At 40.5% G+C, this 17,584-nt stretch overlaps 1 protein-coding gene across 4 annotated transcripts in view; it reads right to left on the minus strand.

Moving 5' to 3' along the window:
- Window positions 1-17,584, minus strand: part of Chfr (checkpoint with forkhead and ring finger domains) — a 50,605-nt gene that overhangs the window by 16,098 nt on the left and 16,923 nt on the right. For 3 of the 4 annotated variants that reach the window (XM_087903687.1, XM_085680219.2, XM_087903685.1), the window contains 5 exons: window positions 16,130-16,275; window positions 14,282-14,401; window positions 10,773-10,856; window positions 2,704-2,774; window positions 1,659-1,746 (listed from right to left, as the gene is read on the minus strand). In XM_087903687.1, the coding sequence (XP_087759813.1) occupies window positions 1,659-1,746; window positions 2,704-2,774; window positions 10,773-10,856; window positions 14,282-14,401; window positions 16,130-16,275 (509 nt within the window). The remainder of the gene's footprint in view (window positions 1-1,658; window positions 1,747-2,703; window positions 2,775-10,772; window positions 10,857-14,281; window positions 14,402-16,129; window positions 16,276-17,584) is intronic. The other variant, XM_087903686.1, reaches the window with a different exon arrangement.

Consider the following 17,584-nt stretch of genomic DNA (forward strand, 5'->3'; position numbering starts at 1 on the left):
TTTTAAGTGTTTTGCTTGCATGTATGTATGTATACCACGTGTATACCTGGTACCAGCAGAGGTCAGAAGGCATTGGATTCCATGGAATTGGAATTATGGAATAGTTATAAACCATTATGTGAGTTCAGGGAACCAAACTTGGATCCTCTGTAAGAGTAGCCAGTGCTCTTAACTGCTGGGCCATCTCTCAAGCCTCCCTACCTGTTTTTAAAGATAGGATCTCATTATGAGTCCTTGCTTACCTGTACCTCAATTTGTAGACCAGGCTGACATTGAACTCAGATAGATCCACCTCCTTTGTTTCCTCAGTACTGAAATTAAAGGTGTGTGTCACAATGTCTGGTGATTTATGTATATGTAATGAGAATTGGGGGACCAATTCTAAAGATAGAATCATTTACATTTCCTACACATCTCACACATGACCCATCATAGCAGGTTTGGTATAGGTTTTCTTCTTGTATCATGTCTTCAGCACTCTATAGCTACAAATGTTGGAGGCATTTTCAAATTTGGAATGCTAAACCTACATGTGTTGAAAATAAAAATTATAAAAAAAGATTTAATTTTGACTACCTACAATTTAAAATTGAAATGGAAATATAAAAACACAAACACAAAGGGCAACACTGTAAACTTCAACAAAGATAGCATGTCAGTGCAGCCAGAGACCCCCCACAAAGAGTGTATGTAAAGTTCAGGATCATAGATAAGCAAGTATCAATGCAAAAAGACCTTCAATGTTAATAACAGTCATTCAAAGGCATAAAAATAAGTCACTGTTAGCTTCTCCCATATTCACAAAATTAAATGACAAATGTAAAGCCAAGAGGCAGGGGATGCCTCAGGAATGAGGGGAAACCTATACAACCTTAAGAAGGACAGTGTGTTCAAGTGGCAAAGTCTCGGTTTCATGTACTACTGTTATAAAATCCCAGTCATTTATTCTAAAATGACAACTTTTAGGTGTACATCATTGAATGCTCAACAGTTGTGGTATTAATGTAATGAAAAACGAGAAATAAAATATCCTTTCATGAGGGAGCTAAATAAAGACAGCTAAAACTCTAGGCAGGGCTGGTGATACAGCTCAGGTGGTAGAATGCTTGTTTACCATGCACAAAGCCCTGGGTTTGATCCCCAGCACTATATAAAACTGGAAATGGTGGTATAGGCTGGCTTCTGCCAGCACTTAAGAGGTGAAGGAATGAGAATCAGAAGATCAAGGTCAGCCATGGTTATACAGCAAGTCCAAGCCTAATTGGGGTCATAATCATCCTCCCTAAGTTTCTCCCCTCCCCAAATCCTCTAGGTAATAATAATAAAAAAACAAGGCAGGGCTGGGATATAGTTCAACAGTAGAGTACTTGCTTAGTATGCACAAGAACCCTGGCCAGTTCCTACTACCTCAAAAACCATGCCTAGACTTTTCTTGGCAAAAGGGAGTGTGTGATACATGCTGAGTACAAACATGACACTCAATAGGGCACCATCTGTAATATAACCCACAAATGGAGTCTCTTCAAAGAGCCTGAATGGATGGGCATGAAAACAGTATTCCTAATTTTTTTATTCTATATTTACTTATGCTTTTACAATGCCCATTTTTAAAAATTAATGCCCATTCTGGAGGGCAGAGCTGGCTACACAATGCTTACCAGACAAGAGAAATACACCCCGCTGTAGAGCCAGGAGACTCTCTGCTAACATATTTTTCCAAGTCAGACCTCTGGTTGCCAGGTAATTCTGTGATGGGAAAAAGTGTGAAAAGAAATTCCAGTTTAGAAGAAGAATCAAAAAACAAATAAGAGAACATTTCATAAAAGGTAGATGAAGCCAAAGCACAGCTACCCTTGAGTGGCATTTGCACAGAGCCAGTGGATAAACTAGAGTCAATCCTGTCTTAGGTTTTACAAGTTCTTTGCCGAGAGGCTCTTTGGCCTTTGGACCTGAATAAGAATCACTATTCTCTCAAAAAATTCCACAGAGGCATTCACAACACAAGGAAAGATAAGACACTGAAGGGAAAAAGGAAAATAGCAAGTTTAAATACTAAATACTATTAAAAAGAACATAGGAATAAGAGAACAGAATCAAGTCATAGCTTTGCTTCTAACATAGTTAAAATTAAACCATTAAACTGACTTCTGCTTTTGTAAACTACTTGCTGAAGCCTCCTTCTGTTCAAGGCTCTTACAAAAAAGTTTTCATGTACCTAAATGCAGAGTGTAGTGGTGCTCAGCTAACTAAGTCTGGCGATGTGTGTAGGTAAATGAATGGCCCCCAAGGAAGGTAAAGTTCTCAACATAACACGCAGAATTGAACATGTTACAATTCCAAGAGCTGAGCTAGCTTCCTCAAACTTGGGAAGGAAAATGTTGAGAAAAAGAAGTCAGAGAAAAGAGCCAGAACTGAGATACCCTCTCTGTAAGATGTATTAACTAATTCATATGGTTTGACAGAATGATCAGCAAACAGAAAATCAGTTCATTTTAGAACAAAGGAAAAATCTGATAAATATCACGGAATTACGGAACTAACTAATTATACTGGTTAGATAATACAGTGTGTGCTGTCAGCTGTGGCAGTACACATCTGTAGGCAAATGCTAAAGAGAAAATGTGTGTCCTAACAGGAACCACAAAAATTATAGGAAAGCTTCATGATTTTCACTGGATGCCCAGGCAAGTGTGGAGGTGATACCTTCAGAATGTCCGACTCGTAGTTGTTGTTGTTCAGCACTCCATCCAAGCACTTGTCCCCCAGGTTGAGCTCTGCCAGAGGAAGGATGAATATTATCTGTTTTATAAGGATAATGTAGTATCTTAAGTATTATTTTCCTGATAGGATAATCAAATATCTCTCTCTCTCTCTCTCTCATTCTCTCTCTTAAAGATTTATCTATTACATATATAGTGTTCTGCCTGCATGTAGGCCTGCACACCAGAAGAGGGCACCAGATCTCATTATAGATGGTTGTATGGCTCCATGTGGTTGCTGGGAATTGAACTTAGGACCTCTGGAAGAGCAACCAGTGGTTTTAACCTCTGAGCCATCTCTCCAGCCCAACCAAATCTCTTTCCATTACAGACTGTAAAAAGTAACAAGCTTAGGAAATGTCTCAGTCATTAAAATGCATATTGACATGAATTTCAAAAAAGAAGAGAGTCAAGTGTAGCAGGGCATGTCTATAATGCTAGTATTGATGGAAGAAAGAGACTGCTGGCAGTGATCCTGTAGCAGAAGATACAATAGAGGGGTAAGTGTATTCCTGACGGCCACACAAGCCCGGTATGGGAACTCACAATTTTCCAGCCATCTTTATCTCCCTGAGTATTCCAAAGGGGCGGCTTCCCCCAGCTAAGCCCTCTCTCCTCCTACCCCATATCTGCTTTCAGCCAGGAACCCCTTCCCTTCCTCTCTCCCTTTTTTGGGGCATAAAATCCTCCAACTCAGCCTATGTGGGCGCCGCCGGGATGGGGTGGTGAGTGCAAACGGGAGGGAGTTCCTTTGTTTTAATAGCCTGCCTGCAGCAAGGTAGGACTGCAGGCAAAGTGATTCCTGGCCAGCAAGGGGCACTAATCCTGTAGCAGAAGACCCAGCGGAGGGAAGAGCCATTGGAGAGCATCTGAAGGAAGAGATGGGCAGGCGCCAAGGCAAGAATTCCTCCAACAATCTGAAAAACAACATGAAAACACCAGATCCTAGCGATCTTATGACAGAAAGACTTGAACACACTATTCCGGAAGAAGTGAAAAACAGTGTCATTATGAAAGCAATAGAGTCTCTTAAACAGGGTATGAATAACTCACTTAAAGAAACAGAAGACAAATATAACCAAAAGATTGAAGAAATGAGTAAAGAAATGGAAAAGAAATATAACAAAAAGTTTGAAGAAATGACTAAATTCGTAAACGATACCCTGGGAAACCAAGAAAAACAATCAAACAGGTAATGGAATCAGTTCAAGAATTGAAAACTGAAATGGAGGCAATGAAGAAAACACAAACCGAGGGCCGGCTGGATATGGAAAATCTAGGTAAACAAACAGAGACTTCAGGAACAAGCATAACCAATAGAATACAAGAGATAGAAGAATGAATCTCAGATTATGAAGACACCATAGAGAAAATAAACGCTCTGACCATAGAAAACAGCAAATCCAACAAATTCTCATCACAAAACATTCAGGAAATCTGGGACATAATAAAAAAACCAAATCTAAGAATAATAGGGGTAGAAGAAGGAGAAGAATTACAGATCAAAGGTCCAGAAAATATAATCAACAAAATTATAGAATAAAACTTTCCCAACCTAAAGAACGATATTCCTCTGAAGGTTCAAGAAGCATACAGAACACCGAATAGACTGGATCAGAAAAAAAACATCCCATCGCCATATAATAATCAAAACACAAAGCATTCAGATTAAAGAAAGGATATTAAGAGCTGCAAAGGAAAAGCGTCAAGTAACTTATAAAGGTAAACCTATCAGACTTACACCAGACTTCTCTATGGAAACCATGAAAGCCAGAAGGTCCTGGATAGAGGTACTGCAGAAACTAAGAGACCATGGATGCACGCCCAGACTACTATACCCAGCCAAGCTATCATTCACTATCAACGGAGAAAACAAAATATTCCAGGATAAAAACAAATTTAAGCAATACGTAGCTACAAATCCAGCCTTACAGAGAATACTAGAAGGAAAATCACAACCCAAGGAATCCAACATTCCCAACACTGCCTACAATAACTCAGACATCTAGCGACCCTTCACAAGCACAACTCAAAGAAGGAAAACACATACACTCTACTACACCCCCCCCCCCAAAAAATGACCAGAGTCAACAACCACTGGTCATTAATATCACTTAATATCAATGGACTCAATTCACCTATAAAAAGGCACAGACTAAGAGATTGGATACGAAAACAGGATCCAACATTCTGCTGTTTACAAGAAACACACCTCAACCACAAAGACAGACACCTACTCAGGGTAAAGGGTTGATAAAAGGTTTTCCAAGCAAATGGACCTAAGAAACAAGCGGGTGTGGCCATTCTAATATCTAACAAAATCGACTTCAAACTAAAATCAATCAGAAGAGATGGGGATGGACATTTCATACTCATAACAGGAACAATTCATCAGGAAGAAGTCTCAATCCTGAATATCTATACCCCTAATATAAAGGCACCCACATATGTAAAAGAAACTCTTCTAGAACTCAAGGCAGTCATCAAACCACACACACTAATAGTAGGAGACTTCAACACTCCTCTCTCACCAATGGACAGGTCAATCAGACAGAAACCTAACAGAGAAATAAGAGAATTATTGGAGGTATTGGATCAAATGGACTTAACAGACATCTATAGAACACTCCACCCAAACAGGAAAGAATATACCTTCTTCTCTGCAGCTCATGGAACCTTCTCGAAAATTGACCACATACTCGGTAACAAAGCAAACTTCCACAGATACAAAAAAATATTAGTAACCACCTGTGTCTTGTCAGATCACCATGGATTAAAGTTAGAATTCAACAACAATGCTACCCCCAGAAAGCCAACAAACTCATGGAAGTTGAACAGTCAACTACTAAATCACCCCTGGGTCAAGGAAGAAATAAAGAAAGAAATTAAAGTCTTCCTTGAATTTAATGAAAATAAAGACACAACATACTCAAACCTATGGGACACTATGAAAGCAGTGCTAACAGGAAAGTTCATAGCACTAAGTGTCCAATTAAAGAAAATGGAGAAAGCACACATTGGAGAATTAACAGCACACTTGAAAGCTCTAAAAAAAAAAGAAGCTGATTCACCCAGGAGGAGTAGAAAACCGGAAATAATCAAACTGAGGGCTGAAATCAACAAAATAGAAACACAGAAAACAGTCCAAAGAATCAATGAAACAAAAAGCTGGTTCTTGGAGAAAATCAACAAGATCGACAAACCCCTATCCAAACTAATCAAACGGCAGAGAGGGAACATGCAAATTAATAAGATCAGAAATGAAAAGGGGGACATAACCACACAGAGAGGAAATTCAGAGAATCATCAGATCTTACTACGAAAGTTTATATGCCACAAAGTTGGAAAATGTAAAAGAAATGGACATTTTTTTTAGATAAGTACCATATACCAAAGTTGAACCAAGAACAGGTGAACAATCTAAATAGACCTGTTAGTCGCGAAGAATTAGAAGCTGTTATCAAAAATCTCACTACCAAAAAAAGCCCAGGACCAGATGGTTTCAATGCAGAATTCTACCAGAACGTCAAGGAAGAGCTAACACCTATACTCCTTAATGTATTCCACAATATAGAAACAGAAGAGTCATTGCCAAACTCCTTTTATGAAGCTACAGTTACTATGATACCAAAACCACACAAAGACACAACCAAGAAAGAGAATTACAGGCCAATCTCACTCATGAACATCGACGCAAAAATTCTCAATAAAATACTGGCAAACCGAATCCAAGAACACATTAGAAAAATTATCCATTACGATCAAGTAGGCTTCATCCCAGAGATGCAGGGCTGGTTCAACATACGCAAATTATCAATGTAATCCATCATATAAATAAACTGAAAGAAAAAACCATATGATCATTTATTGGATGCTGAAAAAGCATTTGACAAAATTCAACACCCATTTATGATAAAGGTTTTGGAGAGACTGGGGATACAAGGATCATACCTAAATATAATAAAAGCAATATACAGCAAGTCGACAGCTATCATCGAATTGAATGGACAGAAACTCAAAGCCTTTCCACTAAAATCAGGAACACGACAAGGCTGTCCCCTCTCTCCATACCGCTTCAATATAGTGCTTGAAGTTCTAGCAATAGCAATAAGACAACATAAGGGGATTAAGGGGAATCAAATTGGAAAGGATGAAGTTAAACTTTCGTTATTTGCAGATGATATGATAGTGTACATAAGCGACCCCAAAAACTCTACCAAAGAACTCCTACAGCTGATAAACAACTTTAGTAATGTGGCAGGATACAAGGTCAACTCCAAAAAAATCGGTTGCTCTCCTATACACAAAGGATAAAGAAGCAGAGAGGGAAATCAAAGAAACATCACCTTTCACGATAGCCAAAAATAGCATAAGATATCTTGGGATAACTCTAACCAAGGAAGTGAAAGACCTATTTGACAAGAACTTTAAGTCTTTGAAGAAAGAAATTGAGGAGGACACCAGAAAATGGAAAGACCTCCCCTGCTCTTGGATTGGGAGAATCAACATAGTAAAAATGGCAATTCTACCAAAAGCAATCTATAGATTCAATGCAATCCCCATCAAAATCCCACCAAACTTCTTCACAGACCTTGAGAGAACAATAATCAAGTTTATATGGCAAACAAAAAACCCAGGATAGCCAAAACAATCTTATACAATAAAGGAACTTCTGCAGGCATTACCATCCCTGACTTCAAACTCTATTACAGAGCTACAGTATTGAAAACACCTTGGTATTGGCATAAGAGCAGAGAAGTCGACCTATGGAACTAAATAGAAGACCTGGATATTAACCCACAAATTAACCCACAAACCTACGAACACCTAATTTTCGACAAGGGAGCTAAAGGTATACAATGGAAGGAGGAAAGCATCTTTAACAAATGGTGCTGGCATAACTGGATGTCAACCTGTAGAAGAATGAAAGTAGATTCATGCACAAACTCAAGTCCAAATGGATTAAAGACATCAACATTAATCTGTTCACTTTGAACCTGATAGAAGAGAAAGTGGGAAGTAGTCTACAAGATATAGGCACAGGAGACCACTTCCTAAGTAGAACCACAGTAACACAGACAATAAGAGAAACAGTGAATAAATGGGACCTCCTGAAACTGAGAAGCTTCTGTAAAGCAAAAGACACTGTCAGTTAGACAAAAAGACTACCTTCAGACTGGGAGAAGATCTTCACAAATCCCTCATCAGACAAAGGTCTGATCTCCAAAATATACAAAGAACTCAAGAAACTAGACACTAAAACTCTAATTAACCCAATTAAAAAATGGGGTACTGAACTGAACAGAGAATTCACAACAGATGAACTTTGAATGGCTAAAAAGCACTTAAGGTCATGCTCAACCTCCTTAGCGATCAGGGAAATGCAAATCAAAACAACTTTGAGATACCATCTTACACTTGTCGAATAGCTAAACTCAAAAACACCAATGATAGCCTATGCTGGAGAGGATGTGGAGTGAGGGGAACACTCATCCATTGTTGGTGGGAATGCAAACTTGTGCAGCCACTATGGAAATCAGTGTGGCGGTTTCTCAGGAAACTGGGAGTCAACCTCCCTCAGGACCCAGCAATTCCACTCTTGGGAATATACCCAAGAGATGCCCTATCATACTACAAAAGTATTTGTTCACCTATGTTCATAGCTGCACTCTTTGTAATAGCCAGAACATGGAAACAACCTAGGTGCCCCTCAATAGAAGAATGGTTAAAAAAGGTGTGGAACATATACACATTAGAGTTTTACTCAGCGGTAAAAAACCATGACACCTTGAATTTTGCATGCAAATGGATGGAAATAGAAAATGCTTTATTGAGTGAGGTAACTCAGACCCAAAAAGAGGAATATGGTATGTACTCACTCATAAGTGGATTCTAGCCATAGTTAAAGGTCTTTGAGTCTATAATTCGTGATCCTAGAGAAGCTAAATAAGGTGAATCTGAAGAAAATCATATAGTTATCCTCCTGGATATTAGAAGTAGACAAGATATCCAGGCATACTTGGGTGCACGGGGGGGTGGGGGAGTGGAAGTAAGGGGAGATGATTAGAGAGGGGGGAGAGGGGGAGGACTGGGGATGGCTTGTGGGAATGGGAGGGGGAGGGAGGAAGGATGGTTATGGGAGCAGGGAAGTTTATATCTCAACTAAGGGAGCCATTTTAGGGTTTGCAAGAGACTGGATTCTGGAGGGGTTCCCAGGCCCAAGGAGAGGTCCCCAGATTGTTCCCTGGGCAGCAGAGGAGAGGGTGCCTGAACTGGCCTTGGCCCATAACCATACTGATGAATCTTTTGCATGTCACAACAGAACCTTCATATGGCGAAGGATGGAGATAGAGACAGAGACACATATTGGAACACTGGACTTAACTCCCTAGGTCCAAATGAGAAGCAGAGGGAGGGAGATCGTGAGCAAGGAAGGCAGAACCAGAGGGAACCTTCATCCGACGATGGATGGAGATAGAGACAGAGACCCACATTGGAGCACTGGACTGAGCCCCCAAGGTCCAAATGAAGAGCAGAAGGAAGGAGAACATGAAAAAGGAAGTCAGGACAGCGAAGGGTGCGTTCACCCACTGATACAAGGGACTGATCTAATGAGAGCACACCAAGGCCAGCTGGACTGGGACTGAACAAGCATGTGATCAAACCAGATTCTCTGAATGTGGCTGACATGGGGGCTGACTGAGAAGCCATTGACAAAGGCACTGGGTCTTGTTTCGTCTGCATGTACTGGCCTTTTGGGATCCTGGTCTGTTTGGATGCTCACCTTCTTGGACCTGGTGGGAGCGGGGAGGAACTTGGATTTCCCACAGGGCAGGAAACCCTGACTGCTCTTGGAAATGGTGAGGGAGGAGGAGAGGGAGTGGGGGGAGTGGGAGGGTATTGGGAGGAGGGGAGGAAGTGGAAATTCTTTAAATATACAAACAAACAAACAAACAAACAAAAAAGAGACTTCTGACCCAGCCAGTCCAGTCACTAATGCTTTAGTGAACATTAGGTTCACTGAAAGATCCTGTCTCATAATAAGGATGATGGAATATAATAGCGTAGTCAATGCCCCAACTACACATCATATACTACCAAATAATCCCCCACCCCAGTTTCAGGAATAGATAACATCTTTTTTAGTCATTGGCTAGAGTCCCATAGACCACCCCTAGACATTACAGGCTACAGTCAGTCTATTGGTTATCCTCCACAAACTGAGTTAAGACCTTATTGTTGAAATGACCCCATATTTATATCAACAAACATGGACAAAAATTAAGCTGGTACTCAGATTGATGCTTCACCCCTATTAACTAGTATTCAAAGTATTTAAAAGGACTTATACATGCTACCAGAGGAAAAAAGTAATCATCAGTCTCACCCAGCTATGAACCCTGTGTGCTATAAATATGTCTGTCAGATATACCTACTGGTGCAATAGCAGTACAAATGTAATAGAAGTAACCAACCACTTTTTAAATCAGCTTTAAGGCCCTCTCTATAAAATGCAACACCTACCCAATACTGTTAATGGGGCCAAGAATCTGTCCTAGATAGGTCATGGGCACTAAGGGAAAATATTCTCATACATGAAAAGAGATATTAAGATTCTTAGTGGAGCCAGGCAATGCTAGCTCGTGCCTTTAATCACAGCATGCAACACCATACCCAGTCATCCTTGAATCTGTGATCCTCCTGCCTAATCCTCTGGTGGGCTGGGATTTAGAAATAGTGTTTTGTATGAATAAATAATTTCTCCTGTATAAGAAACTGATATTTCTCTTATTTTATTACCACTTGATTTTGAAGCAACATGGGTTTGAGACTTCCAAACTGACAAAACTCTTCAGTGTAGCAGAAAAAGGCAGATAATCAATCACTTGATGGCCCATAGCAGCCTTTTTTTTTCTCTGAACACAGCAGGTCACAATTCAATGCCACTTACTCCAAGTTCATCAAGATAACAAACGAAAAGTCAAAGCAACTAGGTTGAAGAGCTGACATTACCACAGAAAGGGGCCAAGCAGCCAAAGCAGCCAGTCCTGGTGCAGCCCCAATACAAATGGCAGAAGGGTTGCAGGCATACTGCACCTGTGGACAGAAGACAGTTAGTTGATCAATTGGGACCTAGAACTGTGCCTGTTCTCATACCTGAGGAAACTTAAAACCAGACTCAAGAGCTCAACTCTCTTTGAAGACAGTCTTTCTGAGGTGTTCTCATGGAATTAGGGAGCAGATAACATCTAAAATCAAAGGTGACAGAATTGTGATAATTAAAAGTTAATTTAAAAACAGCTTGGTCTATGACCCCAGTACCCAAACAGTCTTGGTTCATTGTTTCCCAGCTCTGACTATATGACACACTTGAAGTAACTGCACATTCATGTCTGCAAACAGCTTTTATACCTACCACAAATAATGTTTTCATTATTCTGCACTCCCTTGTAGAAAGTTTTTTTTAATGTTTAATATTCTCCATAATGCAATTTCATAGAATTCACTAGTAAAGAAACCCTAGTTAAAATTTTTTAATGTTTTAACTTATTTTATTTTTTAAAAATTTTTTAATTGATTTTTGTTGAGCTCTACATTTTTTTAAAATTGATTTTTATTAAGCTCTACATTTTTCTCTGCTCCCTTCCCTGCCTCTCCCCTCCCCTTCAACCCTCTCCCAAAGTTCCCATGCTCCCAATTAACCCAGGAGATCTTTCTTTTTCTACTTTCTACGTAGATTAGATCTATGCATATCTCTCTTAGGGTCCTCATTATAGTCTAGGTTCTCTGGGATTGTGATTTGTGGGCTGGTTTTCTTTGCTTTATGTTTAAAAACCACTTATGAGTGAGTACATATGATAATTGTCTTTCTGTGTCTGGGTTGGTTTTTTAAATATTTATTTATTATGTATACAATATTCTGTCTGTATGCATGCCTGAAGGCAGAAGAGGGCACCAGACCTCATTACAGATGGTTGTGAGCCACCATGTGGTTGCTGGGAATTGAACTCGGGACCTTTGGAAGAACAGGCAATGCTCTTAACATCTGAGCTATCTCTCCAGCCCCCCCTGGGTTGTTTTTTTTTTAATGTTTAATATTCTTCACAATGCAATTTCATAGAATACACTAGTAAATAAATCCTAGCTGAAATTCTTACAGGATTGAATAATTAAACCTTTTTAAGAGTATAATCACTTTGTAATTGCCTGTATCTATAAAAAGCATTTCTTTAGAAATTAGTCAAGAGGGGGCTGGAGAAATGGCTCAGAGGTTAAGAGCACTGACTGCTTTTCCAGAGGTCCTGAGTTCAATTCCAAGCACCCACATGGTGGCTCACAACCATAGGTAATGAGATCTAGCACCCTCTTCTGGCCTGCAGGCATATGTGCAGACAGGACACTGTATATATAATAAATAAATAAATCTTAAAAAAAATTAGTCAAGAGTAAAAACTGCCCTCTTAGCAAAATTTTAAGAACCTAACTCGGCTGCCACTTGCTGATCTGTATTTTTCAGATGTCAGTATTCTCAGGACTCGTCCATGGATTCTTCTTAACGTGCCTAGAGGTCACCCTGGTATGCCTGGAGGTTGTTAGCTGCCTATCCCAGAATGCATACTGCTACTGTGCTACTGTCTCCTCTTCTGTATTGCACTAAGTCTAGGCTAGGAGGACCACCTCCCCAGAGCAGTCTTCAAGCAAATAAAACTTACCACATCGCTGCAGTGGAGAGCTTGTACTGTATCATACATTGTGCTACTGAAGAGTGGCTCAGGCACTACAGAGACTTGTGATGTGACCACATAAATTTATGATTTGTTCCCCTCAATAGAAGAATGGTTAAAAAAGGTGTGGAAGATATACACATTAGAGTTTTACTCAGCGGTAAAAAATAATGACATCTTGAATTTTGCATGCAAATGGATGGACATAGAAAACGCTTTACTGAGTGAGGTAAGCCAGACCCAAAAAGAGGAACACGGTATGTATTCACTCATAAGTGGATTCTAACCATAATTAAAGGTCTTTGAGCCTATTATTCGTGATCCTAGAGAAGCTAAATAAGAAGACGAACCTGATGAAGATTATTTAGCTATCCGCCAGGAGGTAGGAAATAGTCAAGAGTCCCAGGTAACCTTGGGTGCATGGGGGGGGGTGGGAAGGTTGTTGGAAGGGGAGAGGGTTAGAGAGAAGGGAGTAGGGGAGGAATGGAGAAAGCTCGGTTGACCGGGATGGGGGGAAGGGAGGAAGGATGAATGTGGGATCAGGGAAGAATATATTTCAACTAAGGGAATCATTTTAGAGTTTACAGGAAACTTGATTATATATGGGATCCCAGGTCCAAGGAGAGATCCCCAGATTGTTCTCTGGACAGAGGAGGGGGTGCCTGAACCGGCCTTGGCCCGTGACCATACTGATGAATATTTTGCTTATCACCATAGATCCTTCATCTGGCGTTGGATGGCGATACAGATGGAGGCCCGTGTTGGAGCACCGAACTGAGCCCCCCAAGATCCAAATGAGGAGCAGAAGGAGGAAGAAAATGACGAAGGACTGCGAGGGATACTATCACCCACTGATACAAGGGGTCGGATCTAATGAGAGTTTACCAAGGCCAGATGGACCGTGACTGAACGAGCATGTGATCCAACCAGATTCTCTGAATGTGGCCGGATTTTCTGAATGTGGTTGGCCTGCAGTCTTTCTGAGAAGCCATTGACAATGACACTGGGTCTGGTTTCCTCTGCATATACTGGATTTTTGGGATCCAGTCTGTTTGGATGCTCACCTTCCTGGACCTGGAGGGAGGGGGGAGGAACTTGGACTTCCCACAGGGCAGGAGACCCTGACTGCCCTTGGGGACAAAGAGGGAGGAGGAGAGGGAGGGGGGAGTGGGAGGGCGTTGGGAGGAGGGGCGTAAATGGAAACTTTTTATAATTTAATAAAATTACTTTCAAAAAAAAATTTATGATTTGTTTCATTTAACAGCAATAATGATCAAGGAACTCTCAAGTTGAGAAATACTTTAAAATGCAATAGACATGAAAAAGCATTTCAAATAAAATATATTCAAACAATCATTAATGAAGAGCTCCATTTATTTTTCTGATGTTTTGTAATGCAAAGAATGAAACCCAGAAGATTACATATTCTAAGCAAGCGTTCCACCACCTCTCTATCTAAAGAACTGTTTTAATGGTGAAATGTAGACTAAACACAAGGTATTTCATCTACTGGATTTGTAAGTAACACATTATATAAAGACTATAGTTCTGATATGAGAATGGATATAAAAATATACAACCACCCACATCTGGAAATGTGGGCAGTGTTATCAACTGGTGGAAAAAAAAGTGTTCAATATGCTCATGTGGGATCAACTGATTATATGCAGATGGAAAAATGTATCTTTGTTTTATAGCCTACATAAAGTCAATTTCATTTGAAAAATCAAGCCATGGAGAATGCACAAGAATGTCCTCCTATTGGAGGGGACACCTGAGGGAGACAAACACACTCACACTGCTGAGGGGGAACACGGGAATCCTGCTCACGTTCAGCTCTTCGGTCAGGCATAGGCTGGAAGCAGCAGGTGCAAATGGCGTGGCTTCCTTGAAGAGGACACATAAAATCCTGGGCTGCTGAAACACATACATATTTAGGTCAGAATATGTCCAGACACCAGGTGAAAGGTAGCTGACAAAAATTTTTCATCTAGAGAGGCAACTATGAAGCACACAGGAGGAGGGACAGGATCTGGAAGGAATTAAAAACTACTTCCTAAGTAGTCAAATGATATTCTGCCATTTGAAATATGGGAATTCAATGGTTATAGCTCAGTGAGTACTTGTCTAGCATTTGAAAAGCCTTAGGCTCAATTCTAAGCACTCAAAATACCCATATATATGTATACATACAAACATACATGCATGCATACATAAATAAATTTTTTTTGGAAAGAAATTGGACTAAGGGAGTTCAAGTCATGCATAAGAGTGAGTATACATCTAAATGCTAGCTATGGGGAAGCTGAGGCAGGAAGATCACAGGTTCAAGGCTAGCCTGAGATACGTACTAAATTTTAGGACAGCCTGAGTTATAAATTGAGACTCTATTTCAAAAGATCAAAAAGTCCTTCCTAGATAGTGGTAAAGTATCTATCTCTGGTTGCTGACTACTACTTTGTTGTCCCAACTATGGGTTCTAGAAGTGACAGGGAGAACTGGAATAATGTTCTAGTAGGGTTGTCAAGAACATGGCTCTTAATTACAACCCTAGGTTAGTGGCCTTTTAGCACACTTAGGCTAAATAGCAGGTAAAGGGTCAGGGTTCCTAAGGCTATTTTCAATTTGGCAATGATCACAGTGCTTACTGCAGTTAAGAACAGGCAAAGCTAGAACTAAAGTGGCCAACTCCAGGCAGAGGATACTGTTATTCTATCTGCAGCCAGTTCTGGTTGCTAGGCTTCAACACTTAGAGCTAAGAACTTCATGCCACATGCAAGTAAACAGCTCTCTTTTTCTCTTTCCATCATTACATTTGGGGTGGAACCAAATGCCTTGCAAATGCTAAATAAGTATGTCCTCTATCACCGAGCTATATCACAGCTCATCTCTTGCTCTTCTCAATGCATCAGGGCACCTATCTGTTAGAAATACACAACCAATGGGAAATTGTTTAGAGGGCAACTCTACAGAGATGCAAGACAGACTATGGGAATTTATCAGCACATGCTGTTAAGAAAGAAGTCAATCTCTAATTAAGTGACAGATACAGAATTTGGTTTTGGCAAACTCCACCAAGCAAACTGCCTGAAGCAGTAGGCTGAAGACAGACCAAAAGTTAAAACCAGGACTGTTAATTACCAGGTGTGTCCAAAAGGGAAGACCCTCAAATAAACAGATATTCACCTATTTTCTCTCTTTTTCTCCCCCCCCCCACCAGATGGCCTTGAACTCATAGAGATACTCCTATCTCAGCCACACTTCCTTAATTTTTTCTTTTCTTTCTTTCTTTCCTCCTTTCTTGGTTGTTTTTTTTTGTTATTGTTGCTGTTTGTTTTTTCAAGACAGAGTTTTTCTGTGTAGTACTGGCTGTCCTGGACTTGCTTTGTAGACCAGACTGGCCTGGAACTCATGGAGATCTGTCTGCCTCTGCCTCCCAAGTGCTGGAATTTAAAGCTACACATTACCATGCTCCCTTAACTTCTTACCAATACTGGTTATGTCAAGTAAGAGGCCTGCTGAAATATGAAACTAGAGGGCAAGAAAGACACCTCAGAGGAATCCCACCATAGGAAACTAGAACAAGAATCACAAGGATGTAACACAATGAAAGGAAAAGCTCACATTTAGATACCACTATCTTACCTGTTGGTAAGCTGGCAGAGGTTGATGGTGCTTCCCCACCGAGGGCCTGTGTAGTTCCCAGCTCACTATCTGGGACTGGGCAAGGAAGCAACTGCACTGCTTGCTTTCTGTATTCAGGACACTGTCGGCATACAATATATGGCTGACTGTGTGAAGAACAAGCAGAGCTGAAGTCACAAAGGAATAGGCAGACATCACTGTTACATTATCGTCTACGTCCAGCTCCCATTGTTGGGCTACTACTCTTCAAAGCCTCTGTTCTACCTCTACTCATCTTCAGCACCGCTTCAATGTGTGTGAAGAAAGGAGCTGACCCCTCCTTTCTGCCCAGCTCCCACCACTAGGAGGACATTAGCCATAACCACCTGTAATAGGAATCTAAAAGAGAGAACAACATCCACCACATGATAGCTGCTCTGGGCTCAGCTTACTTCTGCATTCAATCCCGCACACCCTGTGTTTCAGCATACTCATTCTGGACCACTCAGTCCCTACTCAATAGAACATGGGCTCAGAGGCTCAGGAAAAGGCCAAGAAACCCAAATAAGAGTTTTCTCTTAGGAGCACTTCCGTAAGAGAAATCTACACTGAAAGTACTGCTGGCTCATTCAATGCAGTATGCTCTTGCTTTGTTGAAATCAGAGCATAGCTGTTGTCCCAACACTGTTAAGACTAAGGCAAGAGGATCCTAGTGAACTGGAATTACAGGTGTCAGCAGCCATACCCAAATTTGTTTTGTTTGTGGGATTTTTCTTGTTGTTGTTGTTCATAATATGATAGACTTACCTCATGGTCAATTCTCACATTCTAGGCAAACACTCCATTACTGAGCTACACTTCCAAGAACTTTTTAAAATGCTTTTTATTTTGAGATAAGAAACTAAATTTCTCATCCAGGCAGTGGTGGTACACACCTTTAATCTCAGCATTCAGGAGGCAAAGGCAGGTGGATGTCTGTGAGTTTGAGGCCAACCTGATCTACAAGAGCTAGTTCCAGAACAGTCCCCAAAACTACACAGAGAAACCCTGTCTCAAAAAACAAAACCAAACCCAACCAAACAAAAAGAATCTAAGTTTCACAGGCTAGCTTTGAACTCTGTAATCCTGGAGAGGTTAATCTTTATTATTATTTTTTTTAAATATCATGGTCTTGGCATATAGTGTAGACCTGAAACCAATGTGTCAGCAAGTAAAATTGGGTCTCAAAGGGCTGTGTCCTTTCAGCCTAGGCGTTATACCTTTCCTGTGATACTACTCTAAAATACTGTAACACTACCACTACATCCAAGGACTCACAGTCTCTAATTACAAGAATCAGGTGTGCTTATGTGGGAAAAACAATACATACGGTTTCTCTGCTATACCCAGTGAGTCAGAACTCATGATGGGGAGCCTAAAAAAGTGAGGGTAAGGATGTAGGGCTCAAGACCCACTGAAGCTGGACATGGTGGTGCA

The sequence above is a fragment of the Myodes glareolus genome, chromosome 2, assembly GCF_982192425.1.
Source record: "Myodes glareolus chromosome 2, mMyoGla1.1, whole genome shotgun sequence".
In the NCBI taxonomy this organism is placed as follows: Eukaryota; Metazoa; Chordata; class Mammalia; order Rodentia; family Cricetidae; genus Myodes; species Myodes glareolus.